The sequence below is a fragment of the Eptesicus fuscus genome, chromosome 14, assembly GCF_027574615.1.
Source record: "Eptesicus fuscus isolate TK198812 chromosome 14, DD_ASM_mEF_20220401, whole genome shotgun sequence".
NCBI lineage: Eukaryota > Metazoa > Chordata > Mammalia > Chiroptera > Vespertilionidae > Eptesicus > Eptesicus fuscus.
In genome coordinates this window covers 3,250,710-3,269,497 of record NC_072486.1, presented here as the reverse complement: position 1 = coordinate 3,269,497, position 18,788 = coordinate 3,250,710, and the positions used below count along the sequence as shown (strand labels likewise).

Genomic DNA, 18,788 nt, shown 5'->3' with positions numbered 1-18,788 from the left:
ATGACCGGAAATGTCCATAGAGCTTTGTTGTTGTTATTACTAGAGGCCCGGTGCCCAGATTCGTGCACCGGTGGGATCCCTCGGCCTGGCCTGCGAGGATCAGGCCGAAACCGGCTCTCTGACATCCCCCAGGGGGTCCCGGATTGTGAGAGGGCGGTTCGCGGGTGACACACCCTGGAATCGGGCTCCCTCCTCTCTGGTTCTGGGTGCGTCACCTGAGAACCACAGCTGCCAAGTCACTGCAGCTCAGCAGCTCCTGCGTTTGAGCATCTGCCCCTGGTGGTCAGTGCACATCATAGCTACAGATCAGAGTACCTGCCCCCTGGTGGTCATTGTGCGTCATTACTAACGGTCGGATGGTCAATTTGACTTTTATATTTATATAGACTAGAGGCCCAATGCACAAAATTTGTGCAAGGGGCTCGGCCCTCATAGCCCCAGCTTCGTCCGGAAGGTCATCCGGCTGTCCGGTCTAATTAGCATACTACGCTTTTATTATTGTAGATTATTATCACCTAGAATGAAGGAACCGGTGATGGGTAGGCGAGGAAAGAAACAGGGAAAACCGTTGTTCTCATCAGATCTTAGCGCGTGGAGTGTGAGGGAGGAGCTGTATTTGAAGGCTGCTACCTGGTCGGGGAGAGCGGGGCCTTTGAGGAGGGAGGAGGGACGTCAGCTTCAGCCTCGGAGGGGGTGGGGCGGCCTCTGACCCAGTGAGCTGGTCTTTCTGTAGAAAAGCAGCGAGGACACCAGCAGCAGAGGTCACCCTGAGGTCACTCAGAGGGTCTCCCTCACGGCCGCGCTGGTGAAATTGTGGCGAGGAAACCCTTCGAGCCGGCGCCCGCGCGGCCTGGCCGTTCTCGGTGAGGCACAGTCCGTGAGGCCTGTCTGTGGTGTTGCAGGTACTACTTCCCCACCTATGAGAACGACGGCCTGCTGTGCACACTGTCCGACAGCGAGGGCGACCTGTCGGCTCCGGGGCAGAGCAGGGGCGTCACCGTCATCGGTGAGGACACGTCGCAGCTCCAGGCGCTGAGGCAGAGCAGCGTCCTGAACCGGCTGCTGCCGCGGGGCTGGGAGGGCTGAGGAGCGAGCCGTCTCCTGTCCGGAGACAGACCGAGCCCAGAGTGTGCACGGAGCCCCAGCCGGGGACGCGTCCTGGCCAAAGTAAACTGAAAAAATGAGTTTACTTTTTTCAAAATAAAATGAGGACTTTTTGTATTTTTCCCTCTAAAGTTTTGTTATGTAACCAGAGCACCTGGTCTCATTGCATTAGACCAGTTGTCTGTGATAGGACATGCACATCACAAAGGAACAAAATGTTCGCCCAGCCGTGTGGCTCAGTGGTTGACCCTCGACCTGTGAACCAGGAGTTCACGTTCGATTCCTGGTCAGGGTACATGCCTGGCTTGCGGGCCTGTGGGCTTGCTCCCCAGTAGGGGGCGTGCAGGAGGCAGCCGATCAATGATTCTCATCGATGTTTCTATCTCTCCCTCTCCCTTCCTCTCTGAAATCAATAAAAATATATTTTAAAATAAATGAAATGTGCAGATTATTTATAAACCAGGTTTCAGCCAGTGTCTTCAGCGCCTTCCCCCCAATTCCACCCCCACCCCGCTCCCTTCATCCAGGAAGTCACCGTTTTCACCACACATGCTTCATACATGCTTCATGCCTGCGCTGGCAACCTGATGGGGCGGTAGCCCGACGGGAGCCACGGAGGAAGGAGCCGGGCCACGCCGGTGGCGCACAGATGGGCGCTGTTTCGGAACAGCCACTTGTCAGCGTACGCCTTCTGCCTGGAGGTGAAGCCCAGTGAGCTCACTCTCCCTGCAGTCCGTCCACATCGCTGACAGACAGTGCCCCTGTCAAAGGGCCGCCACATCCCATCATGACCTCAGAGCTAACAGCCACGTGACTTCCGTTGTCCCTGCTCAGAGTGCCTTTGCGGGGCGGTCAGTTATGAGACGTGCTAGACGCCTCCTGGTCAGATGCAGTGAGGAGGATATAGCATCACTTTGGGGGCTTCCTCCCAAAAACGTGTGATGTGAAGGTGCAGTCTGGAAATAATCGGCCTTCGTTCTCCTAAGTCCAGGCCAGGACAAAGCAGAAACTGAACTGCTGTTCCCGACTGCAGAGGCACCACAGCCTGTGGCCTGGCATTGGGTCCTGGACCAATATAAAGGGTTTTCACCCGGTTGGTGTGGCTCAGTGGTTAAACTTTGACCCATGAACCAAGAGGTCACCAGTCCAATTCCCAGTCAGGGCACATGCCCTAGTTGCAGGCATGATCTCCAGCAGGGGGCGTGCAGGAGACAGCTCATCCATGGTTCTAGCTCTCTACCCCATCCCTTCCTCTAACAACCAATAAAAAACCTTTTGTTTAAAGGTTTTCCTTTTGTGTAAAAGGTGTTAGAGGGACAACTGGCAAAATTGGTAAGGTCTGTAGTAAATGTGATGTTGGTGTCAATTTCCAAACGTTGGTGATTTACATGCAGCGCTAATGCACCATCCACTTCCTCCAAAGGGGCACATCGCAGCTTGGTGTGCTTGGTCAGCAGAGGCGCCGCCCCGCCCCTGAAGTCTCCCCGATTGGGGGGCTGCGGGTGACGGGCAGCTGCAGCACGACCCAGGAGCTGCAGTGGGACTCGGGCCTCAGGACTGATACGTTGGAGAGCTCAGCGGCTCAATACCCGCTGACAGCAATTTGCAAGACTGAATGGCGCTGTGAGAGTGCTAATTGAAACTGGAAACACTCAGTGAGTTCATACAGCATTAATCCAGCGTCTGAGATTCCAGGGGAGCTGTGTCCTTTGGGGCTTGGAAATCAGACACAAAACACAGATTGTGAAGATACTCTCACTCAGTTGGCGTGGATACAGGGTGGGCAGTAAATGAAAATCTAATCACTGTCAGCTGTGACTCGGGTACTGCCATCATTTGGAAAACATTGGGAGACCAAAAGAATGTGCTGTGGTCAACAGCAGAAGCAAAAATAAATGGATGACTTCCCTTCAGCAAGGCGGCCCCTCCCACACCTGCCTCAGTGCCCAGGAAGAGTCAACCAATGAATGCATCGGCGAGTGGAGCCACTAAGAATGCTGCTCTCTCTCTCCCTTCCCCTCTCTCTCTCAAAGCAATAAATACATTAAAAAAAAAAAAAAAAGAAAGTTTAGCCTGGCCCGTGTGGCTCAGCGGTTGAGTGTTGACCTATAAAACAGGAGGTCACAGGTTCGATTCCTGGTCAGGGCACATGCCCAGGTCGTGGGCTTGATCCCCAGTGTGGGGCATGCAGGAGGCGGCCGATCCATGATGCTCTCTCATCATTAATATTTCAATCTCCTTCTCCCTCCTCTGAAATCAATAAAAATATATTTTTAAAAAAGAAAGTTTGCTTGTCAAGGTAGACGTGAGCCTGTTATTTAACGGCGTGTTCGCTTCACTGGTGACTTCACGGGGTCAGACACACGCTGTGTGGCCTTCACTGTCCTCTTGCCCGGGCCCCACAGGAAAGCCCACCGAGGGCCACACCCAAGAGCGTTGGGTCCAGCTGCCCGAGGTCGCTGGGAGTCCGGGCCCCGCCCAGAGCAGCCCCAGGCTGACACCAAGCCCACATGCTAACGGAGCGCCCACAGATGGGCCCCGCGTTTCAGCGATGGGAGCAGCCTGCTCCCTTTCCAGGGTGTAAGAGGCCCTCAGAACTGAGCCCCTCAGCACCTGAGCCCTTAAGGGAGGAGCCCACTGTGGGTCAGCGCGTCAAGGGGAGACGTGCGGAGCCACCAGCCCTTCCCTACGCCCAGGCCCGAGGTCGGGCGCTTTCCTAGGGTGACACCTACTCCTGGGGGGGTCTTCCAAGCAGAGCAGCGGGCGGTCTCCCAGGCGCTCTTCCCCACCCACCTGCTTAGCAGGCCCTGCCGTTACGGGAGGTGTGAGGCGCTGGGCAGGGGTGATGGCCCCTCAGGTGGTGACCTGTCAGCTGTCCTGGCCCATCCAGGGGCTCAGGGCTCGCCCTGTGTGCAGGGCTTACCCCGTGTGCAGGGCTCGCCCCGTGTGCAGGACTCAGCCCGTGTGCAGGGCTCAGCCCGTGTGCAGGGCTCGTCACAGTGTGCAGGGCTCAGCCCGTGTGCAGGGCTCAGCCCGTGTGCAGGGCTCGCCCCGTGTGCAGGACTCAGCCCGTGTGCAGGGCTCTCCCCTTGTGCAGGGCTCAGCCCGTGTGCAGGGCTCGCCCCGTGTGCAGGGCTCAGCCCGTGTGTAGGGCTTACCCCGTGTGCAGGGCTCGTCACAGTGTGCAGGGCTTACCCCGTGAGCAGGGCTCACCCCGTGTGCAGGGCTCGCCCCGTGTGCAGGGCTCAGCCCGTGTGTAGGGCTTACTCCGTGTGCAGGGCTCGTCACAGTGTGCAGGGCTCAGCCCGTGTGCAGGGCTCGTCACAGTGTGCAGGGCTTACCCCGTGAGCAGGGCTCGTCACAGTGTGCAGGGCTCAGCCCGTGTGCAGGGCTCGTCACAGTGTGCAGGGCTTACCCCGTGAGCAGGGCTCGTCACAGTGTGCAGGGCTTACCCCGTGAGCAGGGCTCACCCCGTGTGCAGGGCTCGCCCCGTGTGCAGGGCTCAGCCCGTGAGCAGGGCTCGTCACAGTGTGCAGGGCTCAGCCCGTGTGCAGGGCTCAGCCCGTGTGCAGGGCTCAGCCCGTGTGCAGGGCTCAGCCCGTGTGCAGGGCTCAGCCCGTGTGCAGGGCTCAGCCCGTGTGCAGGGCATGGTTAGAAGAGGCAGCTGTTCCAAGGTGAACCTAACCTTGCATCTGGACGACTATAGGGACTCACAGAGAAGGGTCCTGTCCCTGTCTCTGTCCATTTAAGAGAAGAAACACTCCCTGACTTCTGGGAAATCGAGTTGTCCGTGTGTGTGTGTGTGTGTGTGTGTGTGTGTGTGTGTGTGTGTGTGTGCTCGAGCCCAGCAAATCCCCCAGTCGTTCTCCATCTTCACTGACCCAGGGGCTCTGGTAGACAACACACAGGTCACCGCGGGTCAGAGGAGACCTCTGATCCCTTTGTCGCCGGACAGGCTGTGGCGGTGTGTCCAGAACTGGCCTTCCCGGACAGGCCGCATCCCAGGGCAGGGGTTGCCAACATTTACTGACCGTGCTGATTGGTGCTCACAGCGAGAGAAAACGGTTTAATCATTCCAGTTACTCACGGAAATGAGTAGGAAGAGAGCAACGTGGGGTGGCTGTCCACGGATGTAGCCACGAGCCGGGAGGCACAGCCAGGACGGAGAGCGTGTGAGAGGCCATTGCATCCCAGGACCTCCCACCTGGAATTGTCTTCTGGATTCTCTCTGTTCTCCTCGTTCCCTCTCTGAGCATCTGCTTCTCTCGCCCTCAGAGGTCTTTGCTAATGGACATTTTGTTGTATTTTCATCAAGTAGGAGAGTGTTGGTTTTTTTGCTAGTACTGGTTTGCCTGGTATCATGAGTCCACTCATATATACTGATGGGACATGTTCTAGAGTGTTCTTCGACGATGGTCTACGTACATTTGCTTTATGGATTCACACTCAGGGGTCCATTGCTTCTTAGCATTATTATGCCTGTGGGTATAAAATACTAGTTTCATGTGATATTTTCCTTTGTTACTGTAGAAATGACAACCAAAATTATAATTAAAGCCATTAATTGAAGTGCATAAAATACAAGGTGTTCCCCCCAAAATGTGTACACATTATAAAGGCGGTGTGTACTAAACTACATTTCATTGTCAAAATGTGATGGAATCTACAGCTATCAGCTGTTACAGGGTGTATACATTTTGGGAGACACCTTATGTATCATGTAATAATCTTACACTTGGATATAACGAATTACAATTCAACATAATGAACTCTTAAAATTTCCTGTAAATATTATTATTAATTAGGGCCAAGGAAAGCATTCTGGCTGGCTGTCTGCCTATGCAGTTTGATCTGAACAATCCCGCAAGTTCTATAGGAACGTATGTGTGTGCGCGCACGTACACACACACACACCGCTCCCTGCATGAGGACAAGGCCAGCCGCACCAGTGAAAGCTCGTCTGCAGAGCCCTGGGGGTCGTGAGCAGCTTCTGGAAGCCGGCTAGCTCCCGTGTAACCGTGACTACAAGGTGGTTATTTGATCAGCTCCCGCAGAGGAGCCTCTTCTGAGACCGCCTGTGAGGGCTCTCTCCTCAGCCGCAGGAGGGGCCCAGCAGCGCCCCCTGGAGGCCGCTGGGGGGGTTGCCCTGGTGTGCTCCTAGGAGGCACTTGGCCTTTGCAGCAGGTTAAGAGTGATCTCAGCGTAACTGGAGGAAAGAAAAACATTGTCTTCATCCCTGACCACCTCAGAATGTCTCTAAATGTGCAGACGTGCAGCCAGTTCCTCACTAGTTAGTTCAACAGCCACTCTGGTGACATCTGTCGTGGGGAGCAGCCCCTCGGTCCTCCACCTCATTCCCAGGCTGGGATCTGCAATGGGGAAGGGGGTGAAGGGGGAGGGGGTTAAGGGAGGTGAAGGGGGAGGGGGAGAGAGGGGAGGGTGAAGGGGGAGGGTGCAGGGGGGAGGGGGAGAGGGTGAAGCGGGGAGGAGGAGACGGGACTGGGAGAGTGAGGAGGGCAAACTATGTGAAGGTTTTGAGAAATAACGTTGTTTCAAATTGTTTAAGTTACATAAAGGAACCATGGAAGACTCAGAAAATACAGACCAGAACAAAGAAGATGTACAGGGGGGAGGGGGGAGAGGTAAGAGATCAACCGAAGGACTTGTACGCACGCATATAAGCCTAACCATGGACACAAGACACTGGGAGGGGGGGGTTTGAGGGCATGTGCCAGGGGGTAGGGGAGGCCAGGGGAAGGGCAATGGGGGGAAAAAGGAGACATGTGTGTACTACTATTTGTCATACTTTAAACAATAAAATAAAATTTAAAAAAAAGAAGGGGGGTGGGATGAGGGCATGCGACAGTAGGGGAGGCTGGGGGAAGGTCAGTGGGAGGGAGGAGATATATGTACTACTATGTGTAATACTTTAAACAACAAAATAAAATTTTAAAAAATAAAAATAAAAACTTTTTTTAAAAAAAAGAAGAAGTTGTAGAGACTGAGGAGGTACACGCTTGGGCGCTGTCTTTATCAACAGCACGTGGCGCCGATCTGTGCGTCGGTTTGCGAGCGTCTGGGGTATTGTCCCGGGTGAGTGCTAGGTCTTCCTCGCTATGTGGCCCCAAAGGGCCGCGCTGACTCGTCCTCCGCCGGCCGTGTGCCGCCCGGAGCCCGGCATCCTGGCGCAGGGGCGGGAGGCGCTGTGTCCTCCTCGGGAGCCGCCCGCCCCAGAGCCACGGCCCGTCTGTCTGTGGTCCAGACGCCCCAACCGGAAGGCCTGCCTCCTCCTCTCCCATCCCTGGCGTTGTTGTTGTTGTTGTTGTTGTCGGTGGTGCTAATTTTACGTACTTTTACTAACGCCTTGATTGAAACTGTGTTCAATACTGAATGGGATGGGGCTTTTAAAAGTATGTTTTTATTGATTTCAGGGAGGGAGAGGAAGTGATAGAAACATCAGTGAGGAGAGAGAATCATCGATCCACTGCCTCCTGCACGCCCTGCACGCCCCGCACTGGGGATGGACCCACGACGCGGGCCTGTGCCCTGACCGGGATTGGAACCCTGACCTCCTGGTTCCTAGGTCGACCCTCACCCACTGCGCCTCCCAGCCGGGCAGAATGGGGTTTTTTTAAGGTTCGGAATCACAGCAGCAGCAGGTGCTTCTGGGGAAACCGATGTGAGGGAACGGCCCTCGTCCGGTTGTCCCGGGGCCGGGGCGCCTCCGCCGCAGGTCCGGGTGTGGAGCCGGGTCCGTGACTCCTGTGCACGCCACGCCGCTGGAGATGGAGGAGCCTCAAGACCACCCCCACTGGCAGACAGCCCCCCTCCCCGTGGTAATGAAGCTGCTTCCGATTAAACACCATCACAGGAAGGCCGCACAGACGTAGTGCGTAGAGGCCCCGGGCCTCCTAATAGAGGCTGGTGAGCTTGGGGCCGTGAGGGGGGCACCTCCCCGCTCGCACCCGTGCACACCACAGATCTGGCTCAGATGCTCAGTCCCGCTGCGGGGAGCACCGTCGGAAGCGGGAGCTGCCCAGCCGGGGGGCTCGGCTGGCTGTGCGTCGGCCACGCACCAGGAGGTCGCCAGTTCGGTTCCCGGTCGGCACGTGGCAGCGAGGATCCAGCGGGTGCTTAGCTCGGCTTCGGAGGGTCCCCTCGATCCGCGGGCACACATCCCCCCACATCGAGTCCGAAGAGCTCGGGGCACACTGCAGCACGGCGCAGCCTCCCATGGACGCCGGCGTCTGGCAGCGAGCCCTGCCTTCCCGACCTAAAACCCCGGGGAGTCTGTGGTCCCGGGAGCAGCTCACACGCGGACCGGAGGAGCCCCCTCCCAGGGCTTCCGTCCCCAGGAGGCCCACACGCGGTGCGAACGGGCCGCACGGTTCTGCGGGAGATGGAAACGCCACCGCAGGCACCCCCAGCCCCGGCCGCCTCTCCCCTAACAAACACCATCAGTGTTGTTTCTGGGCTGGTAGGCAAGGTGGTCGTTGGCCCAGAGAATTTGGCTCATTAAGCCAGAGCAAAGCAACCAAAAAAGAAATTATTCAGCAGTGTGGCCTAGAAACCATTCCCCGTCCAGCAGGGGCAGGTGGGAGGGCTGTGGGCAGTGGGATTTCCTCGTGGTGATGGATTTACCTCTTACGGGCATTTTGTGGGCTAAGGGATCAGTGATCATCCCGGGGCCGCTCCCCTTGCCGAACCCTGTCCTAGACACACGGCAACGAGCGGAGCAGGTGCGGGCACGTCTAATGAAAACAGCATCCAGCAGCGCGATTTGCGTGAGAAACACGTGCAGCTGTGAATGACAAGCTCGCTGGAGCGTCCGGCCGCCCTGCGGTGTGATTTCAGTCCCCCGCTTTTCCTCACGCCTCGGCCTGACGTGATGCCTCAGCAGCAGGAGTCCTACGTGCAATTCGCCTGAATAACGACTCGGTCCCAGGGGCCCTCGGCTATAGGCCCGAAGGTGCGATCTTAGCCAAAGGGTGCCACGGGGTGGCAGCTCTGTTCAGCGGGAGAAGCGGTGACTCGTCCTGTAACCCAACCCACTGGCGGGGCAGGAAGTTGTTTAACTGAACCTGGCCCCGGCAGTGAAAGCCACCTCCCTGGAACACTTTCAAAAACCCAAACGAGCAATTCTCTAAGATGATGACAAGGTCACAGGCGGTGGACAGCGGGCGCGCCACTTTGGTTCCCGGTCAGCTCTCTCCTCCGACCCGCACTGCTCCTGGGTCCCAGGAGTTGAGTATATCGTGGCTTTTGGCTATCTTCCATCTCTCTCCTCATCACGCCATGTTTCCTTCTACCTTCCTGAATATATAACCTATCCTAAATAATAAAGAGGTAATATGCAAATTGACCATCACTCCAACACACAAGAGGGCCGGCAGGGGAAGGCAGTTGTGGGCAATCAGGCCTGCCGGGGAGGGCAGTTGGGAGCGACTAGGCCATCCGTTTTGCAAGATGGAAAGTTCTAGAGATGGTTGTACAACAGGGGAGGGCAGTTAAAGGCGACCAGGCCATCAGGGGAGGGCAGTTAGGGGTGACCAGGCTGGCAGGGGAGGGCAGTTAGGGGTGACCGGGCCAGGAGGGGAGAGCAGTTGGGGGTGACCAAGCCAGCAGAGGAGGGCAGTTAGGGGCAATCGGGCCGGCAGGGGAGCAGTTAGGTGTCAATCAGGTTGGCAGGGGAGTGGTTAGGGGGTGATAATGCTGGCAGGCAGAAGCGGTTAAGGGCAATCAGGCAGGCAAGCAGTTGGGAGCCAGCAGTCCTGGATTGTGAGAGGGATGTCCGACTGCCCATTTAGGCCCGATCCCACCGGGGTTCCCAGATTGGAGAGGGTGCAGGCTGGGCTGAGGGACACACTCCCCAACCCCCATGCACGAATTTCATGCACCGGGCCTCTAGTTTATAATAATCATTTCAATATCTCTGCTAATTCCACCATGTCTTTCACTTCTGGTTCTGGGTTGTTATTTAATCAGCATTTCTCCAGGTTATAAAGATCATTCTTGCCTCTGCGTTCATGGCCATTTATGAGCAGATGGCGGACGTTGTGTGTGTTATGTTTTTGAAGGTTTGATTTCGTTGCCTTCCTTCGGCATTGGGTTCTCTTCTGGCTCATGGTTAGTCACGTGGAATTGGTTGGACCTTCCCCTCTCTTGCCTTTAAGCTTTCTCGGGGCAGGTCCAGAGCTGCCCTCGGTCAAGGGATAACGTGGCCCCGTTATCAGGATGCACACCTCTGAGGATTCGGCCCAATGCCCCTCCTGCTGCAAAACCTCGCCCCTCGGGCCTACGCTGCGCAAACCATTCCCGGCGCGGGGTGAGCTCCGGGGACTGTGCCTTCTCATTGCCTGGCCTGTTCCCGTCCACACGTGGAGAGTCCTACCCGGCCAAACACTCAGCGCCTCCGCCACCTCAGCGCTCTTCTCCGCTCTCAGCCGCGCCTCCTCGCTGGTTATTTGTCTTGAAAGTTCCACTTGCCTGGCCAATACCTGCTTCAAACTCACCAGACTTCAGGGGATGGCCGGGTCGGCTGGGCTCATCCAGTCAGCAAGTATTCTTTAGCCCCGTTCCGCCAGGTGCCTGCTCCCCGGGCTCTCCCTGGGCTGGGCCAGCTGTGGGGCGGGTGCAGCCAGAGCCGCAGGCAGCCTGCGGCCACCAGGTGCTCCCCTCTCAGGAGCTCTGTGCCTCCCTCCGTCAGTCCTCCTGCGCCATCTCCCAAGTGTCTGCACCGACCTCGGGTCCCGGCAGGGTGCTGCCGACACCTGCGTCTCACAAACACAGAAAACAGAAGTTTCTTTCTTTCCTTTTAGTATATATTTTTAATTAATTTCAGAGAGGAAGGGCGTGCGCGAGAGAGAGAAACACCAGTGATGAGAAAGAATCACTGATTGGCTGCCTCCTGCACACCCCCTACTGGGGATCGAGCCCACAACCCGGGCATGTGCCCTGACCAGGAATCGAACCGTGACCTGGTTCATAGGGTGATGCTCAACCACTGAGCCACGCTGGCCGGGCAGAGAACATGTTTCTGAAAGAACACGAGGACCCTTGTCCCTGGGCCCCAGGGCAGGGCTCGGGTGAGCAGGGCCCTGACATCACACGTCCACCCTCAGGGCCCAGGGAATGGCCACAGCTTCCCCGAAGTCCTTCTGAACAGCGGCGGGCAGCAGGGAGCGCCCTGAAGGCCTGGTGGCTGTCCTGCCCGCGGTGGGAGGGACACCGCTCTGGGGGAGAGAGTGCGTGCAGAGATGTTCAGCGAAGGGAAGGCCAATTAAGTCCTGCTGAACGCCGCCTCTCCGGGGCCGGAATGCAGGGGAGGCTGCAACGTGGAGGCACCTCGGGGCATCCCATACGTGCAGGAAGCCAGGCACACAGACAGATCCTGCGCGATCCTACTTCCATGAGGCCCCAGAGCGGTTACACTCTAAGGCACCAAGTGCCATGGTGGTTGACAGGGCCCGGAGGGGGGGGTGGGGTGGTTAAATGGGTGTAGAGTTTCCGTTTTGCAAGATGGAAAGTTCTAGAGATGGTTGCACAACAGTGCATGCAGTCAACACATTGTACACTTCATGCCTAGAAGGTAGTTTAAGTTACTTTTTTAAACCACAATGAACAAATGTTGATCATCACTCATTGTAACTAATACTGTGCCTTTTCGTTGTAAGGGAACATTTGAGGCCAAAACAATCCTTGTCCGTTTTCCCTGGCGCTTGGCCGCACCAGCACAAGGTCAGCCAAGGGCCCGTTTCTTTCCGACCTCGGCCTTGCCTCTGCCCGGGGCAGCACTCTGGCCTCAGGCCTGGTCTGCGGGCCCCGCCTGGTGTCTGGGAAATGTGGTTCTTACTGTAACTGGCCCCAGCTGATTGAAACAGCGCCAGTGCCCCTGCCCCCGCCCGCACTGGTCACGGGCCAGAGGGAGGGCGGCGGCCTCGGGGCAGAGCCAGGAGCCGGGGCCAGTACTGGTGTCACTGTGGCCAGTGTTGACTCCAGCCATCAAGTGTGGGCGTCATAGGCGGGAAAGTATGGAGTTACCCTCAGAGGAGACTGAACGATGAACTTACCCACGTCCCACCCAGGACGGCCACATCCATTGGTCTTCAAGGGGAACATCGCATGACCCACTCCTAAGACACAGTTTCAGCTGTCGCTGTGAGGTGTCACGCAGGCCCTGGCTGGTGTGGCTCCATTGTTTGGGCATTGTCCTGTGCACAGAAAGGTTGCTGGTTCGATTCTCGGTCAGGGCAAATTCCCCGGACAGTAGGGGGCATGCAGGAGGCAGCCCATCGATGTTGCACTCTCACACGAATGATTCTCTCTCTCCCTCTCCCTCTCTCTCTCTCTCTCTCTCAAAAAAAAAAGTAAACAGAACAGTGCATGCGCAGAAATATTAACTGCAAACCTTAAACTCATCCTCAAGATTTTCATGAAACCAGACCCACCTGGCTCCGTTAAGCTGCCTCCAAACGCTAAGTGCTGGGCAGGCGGCGCAGGTGTGTGGGAATGTGAGACCTGAAACTGGTTGTGCCCTGGAAGAGCCGGGAGGGGGCGTGGAGCGGGGATGTCATTGTGCGGGTGAATGCAGAGCCGCAGGCCAGGCGGCCGCATCCAGGAGGCAGCCCTGCCCGGCCGCTTGGCTCTGGAACAGCCCGGAGCCCCTCTGGGCCTCGGGCAGGGCGGGTGCCGCATTCTCCTCTCACTGGCTGATGAGCGCCATGAAGCCTGTGAATAAAACGCTGGCCGGGAGCCCTGCAGGCGTGGGGCAGGGTTGGACTGCCGGTCAGGGCACGTGCCTGGGGTGCAGGCTGACCCCAGAAGGGGGTGTGCAGGAGGCAGCCCATCGATGATTCTCTCTCATCATTGATGTTTCTACCTCTCTCCCTCTCCCTTCCTCTCTCTCTGAAATCAATAGAAACATTTATTTTATGTGCCTCAGGCATGAAACAGCTCTGGCCACCGACACAGGCATCGAGCTGGGATGAACTAAGGACTGCACATCTGCTTTGCCCCTGATTGACATAAGAGCAACACCACCCATCAGGTGTCTCCGTGCCATTGCCAGGGGGTAATGGAAACATTTTATTTAAATGCTAGCGCGGGGCCTGGCACTCACCACGCACTCAGTAAACACCCTGTGTGACCTTTGCCTCTCTCTCCAGGTGCGTCGCTGCCCTCTGCGATGGAGGCCATGCCAGCTCACCTGCTGCCTTGCAAAACGTGCTCGGTGGGCGAGTGCTGAGTGGGTCCGTTTGAACTGCCACCACGACAGATGATTAAAACAGGAAAAATCCTATCTAATAAAGAGGGAATATGCTAATATGAAGGGCCTGTGACCCTGGTGGTGGGCATGTGGCCCCGGAGGACCAGGGGAGGTGGGCACGGCGGGTCGGGGCTCAATCCCAGCCATAGACCACGCCATGGGCACAGGTGTGTGTGTCTGAGCGGCCAGTGGGGGCCCGAGGTTGCCAGGGCAGCGGCTGCCTGTGCCAGGGCCCTGCCCTCTGATCACGAGGGTGGCGGGGTATCGGGGCGTGTGGGACAGGGTGGTAAAGACTGAGGTGCCTATGAGCTCCTGTTGAAATCAGGAAGAGCCGGTCGGACTGAGGAGGAAGCGGGGTGACGGGGGCACCCCACCGTCTCCGATGCATGCATACACTTTGCCTCACTGCTTACATCCTGAACTCAGCGACCTGAGTCACTCCTCCCGGGAATGTCTTACCCGACAGAAACAAACCCCCCGGGGGGAGAGGACCCTGATTTGTAGACATCAGCGTCGTCTCAGCAGCGGGCCTGTCGCGCTGCCGCCGCCCTGGCTGCTCGGGGTCCCCATGGTGTGCCGAGCCCTGCCCCAGCCCTCGGGGTCCCCATGGTGTGCCGAGCCCTGCCCCAGCCCTCGGGGTCCCCATGGTGTGCCGAGCCCTGCCCCAGCCCTCGGGGTTCCCATGGTGTGCCGAGCCCTGCCCCAGCCCTCGGGCTTCCCATGGTGTGCCGAGCCCTGCCCCAGCCCTCGGGGTCCCCGTGGTGTGCCGAGCCCTGCCCCAGCCCTCGGGGTCCCCGTGGTGTGCCGAGCCCTGCCCCAGCCCTCGGGGTTCCCGTGGTGTGCCGAGCCCTGCCCCAAGCTCGGGGTGACCTGTCGCTGCCTTAACCAGAGCCATTCTTTTCATCTCGTTCCATGACCTTGACAGCCCAGCGCGTCCTTGCCGCTCTGGATGTTCTTTGTAAAGCTCGGCGCTAGCGAAGGTGACCTCTGACACAGCTCCCCTGGTCTGACGGGAGGCTAACAGCTGGGCTTTGTGAGATAAGCACCTTCTGGAAACAAGAGCCCTGATTCATCACCAAGCTTTTCGCAAGGAGGTAAGAATCACCACCTGAAGTTAAAAATAGGTCTCCCGATGCGCAGACCCCTCGCTCGGGTGCTCTCAGGAAAGGTAGGAGGGCACGGACGGATGGCTGCAGAGGGGATCGAAGGAGTTGCTTGTAGGCTAGAGGTTTGGATGAGTTACAGAATGGACTTCCCTCCCAGGGGCAAATCTCTCTGTACACGTGGAGTCGCTGTTTGGAAAACACACACACGGGCTTCATGCACAACAGTGATGGCATTGGGTCAGCATGCAGTTAAAATCCCTTTGTCCGCCCTAACCGGTTTGGCTCAGTGGATAGAACGTCGGTCTGCGGACTGAAAGGTCCCGGGTTCGATTCCGGTCAAGGGCATGTACCTTGGTTGCGGGCACATCCCCAGGAGGGGGTGTGCAGGAGGCAGCTGGTCGATGTTTCTCTCTCATCGATGTTTCTAACTCTCTATCCCTCTCCCTTCCTCTCTGTAAAAAATCAATAAAATATATTTTAAAAATAAATAAATAAAATCCCTTTGTCTGAGCTTGTGGCTCTAAACTCTTGAGCAGAGAGAAGCCCGGAATGACTGTGTGATGCGTTTCAGAAGGAAGAGTTGCATTGGACCAAGGGGGCAGTTCTGGCCCCGGAAAGGAGGGAGCGGCACAGGGCTGCCCCCTGTCGGGCCGCTGCGGAAACACAGGGCGCATTTTGTTTGTCTGCCAAGAAAATCTTCCCAGGACACGTCTCCAATCACCTCCCTGGGAAAAATCTGGCTGCATATTCAACACAGAGACTTCTTCCAACCGAAGAGCAAGAGGAACATGATAAGCTAAGCGACGGAGCAGAACACAGAATCCATGGAAACTCCTGGGCAGGTGTTGAACGTCATATGCCCCGCCCCACCCCCAAGTCCATACGTTGAAGCCCTAGTGCCCAGTGGATGGTATTTAATGTGGGGCTTTGAGAGGTACTTAGGTCAGGGGTGCAGCCCTCATGAAGGGGATTAGTGCCCTTATAACAGACACGCTTTTCTGCACACATTGAGATGGTCATGTGATTGGTACCCTTAACTGTGTTAACATGGTGCCGCACACTGATTGGTCTGTGCAGTTGAACCATCCTTGCATCCCAGGGATCCATCCCGCCCGGTGAATGATCCTTTTACTCTGCTGTCGAATTTGGTTTGCGAGTGTTTTGTTGAGGATTTCTGCTGGCACCTTGTTCTTCAGCGTCCCGGTCTCCAGAACTGTGAGAAATGAACGTGATCCAGTGCCAACCAGTGACTATGAGAGCACATCATCTGGGGAAATAGTTTCTTCCCTGATAAGAGCCGAAGCCACTGGAGGTTCTGGTCTCCAGACTTCCAGCCCAGCGGGCTTCGTATCTGTGCTCAGGCGGTGGGCTTGAAGCTTCATCTGACCAGTAAGTGCCGTATGTTCCCGTGTATAAGATGCCCCCATGTATAGGACGCTCCCCACTTTTCCAACCCAAAATTAAGAAATCAATATTGTAAACATTTTGCTGGTTTTCCTCTTAAGGCCTTCTTCTTTTTTTTGGCACCTTAAGGAGTTGTTCTTCCTGTTTTCTCCACTGTCTGATCATACACTCAGCGGGAGGAGGTCCAAATGGTCTCTCTGCAGCTCGATTTCCATGCTCTTTGGCACAGCTGATGACATTCAGTTTGAATTTTGCAGAGTAAGACACTCGCTTACCGGTATTTATCTTTTTATGTTTTGACATCTTGATGGGCTCAGAACGTTCCAGTCCCTGTTGCATCTGCGCACTCTCCACCTCCACCTCCAATCACGGCATCAGCTGACGTCGGTAACAATGAGGCTCATGATTGGAGGAAGCCTGTTTGACAAGGTCTGGGCAGCTAACACCTGCAGGCTCCCTCCTCGGCTGACTTCCATGTATAAGACGCCCCTCGATTTTCAGTCTAACGATTTTAGAAAAAAAAATAGCATCTTATACACGAAAAAATACAGTATACCATTTGCAACGGGGGGGGGGGGGACATGAAGGGAGGACCCTGGAGGAAGCGGACTCACAGCCAGGGGCCACAGGGCTTTGCTGGCCTCTGAGCCTGCTCTTGCCTCTGCCGGCGGGAAAAGGCAGCTCCTTCTCTCAGCCTCCCCGCCTCCCCTCTCACTGACCTGCGGACCGAGTGCATGTCCGTTTCCAATAAACAGCATCTTGATATTTGTTAGTCCATTTGTCAAAGGTCATTGCGTGCGTGCTCTATTTCCAATAACATCGCCTTCTCCAGCGAAACCTGCTTCTGAGACGTATAAAATTAATCACGGCTGTATGCGCTTATTCAAGTCCCAGGGACTTTGTTTCTGTGGGATCGTCAAATAAAAGTGTTCCTGAAACTGTTAGGTCACATGGTCCCATTTCTTTAGGGATCTGTAAAGAAATGCGGGTACCGTTGGAGAAATTCTGACTTTTCATAGAAAAGCAGGAGTTGGTTGCGATATTGGCAGTCCTCAGTCTCTGCTTTAGACGAGCAGTTTTACATGAACTCTGTCAAACAGCCACGCCTGCCACTGCTTTCGGTGTCCACTCTGCAGACCGCCCAGCTCAGCTTTCCTGGGACGGTAAACCTCGAACCGGTCTCTGCGATCTCTTGCCCTCTGCTGGCTAAGCTGAGACCTTCCTAAGAAACGTGTCACTCAGATGCCTACCTCTGTCACCCATGCACACCCTCCGTTCCACTCATTTTTAGGGCCATTTGGCAAAGGCCTCCTAACAATTAAAGGGGTTCAGAACAGGCCTCCCCAAGACGTGCCACTCTGGCGTACAAATGACTCCGAGCTGAAGGCCTCGGGACTCTGCGGACCCCTGAGAGTTTTACCTCTCCCTTAAAAAGAGTTCCAATCAGGGGCTTTGCCCCAAGAGGTATCACCAGCAATCCCTCTTCATCACCTCTCTCTGGGGCAGGGCCAACACCCAGTTCCTGAACAGTCAGCTCTGTCTTCATTCTGAGGGACCTCCTCCCTCTGCAGCCCCGAGCGGTCTTACCTCGTCCTCAGCTCAGAAGGCACAGGCACCTCATGGTCCTCTGTGTCTCTGAACCTCTGGTGCACGTGGGGTCTCTGACCCTGGCGTGAGGGCTCCCATCGCACATCAGTCATTGAATTTGGTTGTTTCTTGTTCCTGTGCCTCTGGTGGAGGTGATTGTGAGGCCAGCAGGGGACTCCCTCTGTCTCAGGTGGAGGTGATTGTGGGAGCAGCAGGGGGCTCCCTCTGTCTCAGGTGGAGGGGATTGTGGGAGCAGCAGGGACTCCCTCTGCCTCAGGTGGAGGGGATTGTGGGACCAGCAGGGGGACCCCTTCTGTCTCAGGTGGAGGGGATTGTGGGAGCAGCAGGGGGACCCCCTCTGTCTCAGGTGGAGGTGGTTGTGAGAGCAGCAGGGGACCCCCTCTGTCTCAGGTGGAGGTGGTTGTGGGACCAGCAGGGGGACCCCCTCTGTCTCAGGTGGAGGTGGTTGTGGGAGCAGCAGGGGGACCCCCTCTGTCTCAGGTGGAGGTGGTTGTGGGAGACCCTTCCCCCATTATCTTTGCCCCAGGTGACCATCCAGCTTTAGACCTGCTTCTCATCAATGTTGCGTGACCTGGTGATGCCGGCTCCTGGGACATCTCTCGTGTTACCCCCCACCCACCCACCACCTGCACCTCCTCACACACTGCAGGTTCTGACCGTGTCTCCGCTTTGTACTTTAGTAGAGAGTCAGCAGCTCCGTGCAAGGCGGTTTGGTAAAAGCCTTCTGCGTGGGTAATGGCTTGGTATTTGCCTTTTTCTCCTCTGTTGTCCATTCCGTAGGCCTTCCACCCCATCGACAGGGTCCCGCGGAGGCCTCAGGCATGGCATCCAGCCCTCGCACCCCCCCAGACCTTCACGGCGGATGAGGGGGCCTCGTCCGGCTGGGACCCCGGCGTTTCCAGGCCCCCGCCCGTGCCCTCGCAGTGGCCATGACGGAGCGCCGCCCTCGGTAAGGCCAGCCCCTCCCTGGGGGCCGCTGGGGAGTGGGCCAGCTCACCCTCTCGGCCCCGTGTCCCCGCCCCGGCTGGCGGTGACCGTGTCCCTGGCGGTGACCGTGTCCCTGCCCCGGCTGGCGCTAACCGTGTCCCCGCCCCGGCTGGCACTGACCGTGTCCCTGGCAGTGACCGTGTCCATAGCGGTGACCGTGTCCCTGCCCGGCTGGCGGTGACCGTGACCCTGCCCGGCTGGCGGTGACCGCAGCGGGTGTCGGCAGGCCCTGCTGCTGAGACCCCCGTGCTCTCCTCGTCCATGTGGTCCCCGCGGCCTGGGGTCGGCTCGGACTGCCTGCGCTCGGATTTCCA

The 18,788-nt window shown here is 57.0% G+C and overlaps 1 protein-coding gene and 1 pseudogene across 4 annotated transcripts in view; one reads left to right on the top strand and one right to left on the bottom strand.

The window, feature by feature from the left end:
* ZNF277 (zinc finger protein 277) overlaps positions 1-1,221 on the top strand; it is a 40,681-nt gene extending 39,460 nt beyond the window's left edge. For 3 of the 4 annotated variants that reach the window (XM_054726241.1, XM_054726239.1, XM_054726242.1), the window contains one exon: positions 903-1,221. In XM_054726241.1, the coding sequence (XP_054582216.1) occupies positions 903-1,086 (184 nt within the window). In that variant the 3' untranslated portion in view covers positions 1,087-1,221. The other variant, XM_054726240.1, reaches the window with a different exon arrangement.
* An 11,811-nt stretch (positions 1,222-13,032) lies between these two features.
* On the bottom strand, positions 13,033-13,176 carry LOC114235044 (small nucleolar RNA SNORA48; annotated as a pseudogene).
* Positions 13,177-18,788: the final 5,612 nt, after the last annotated feature.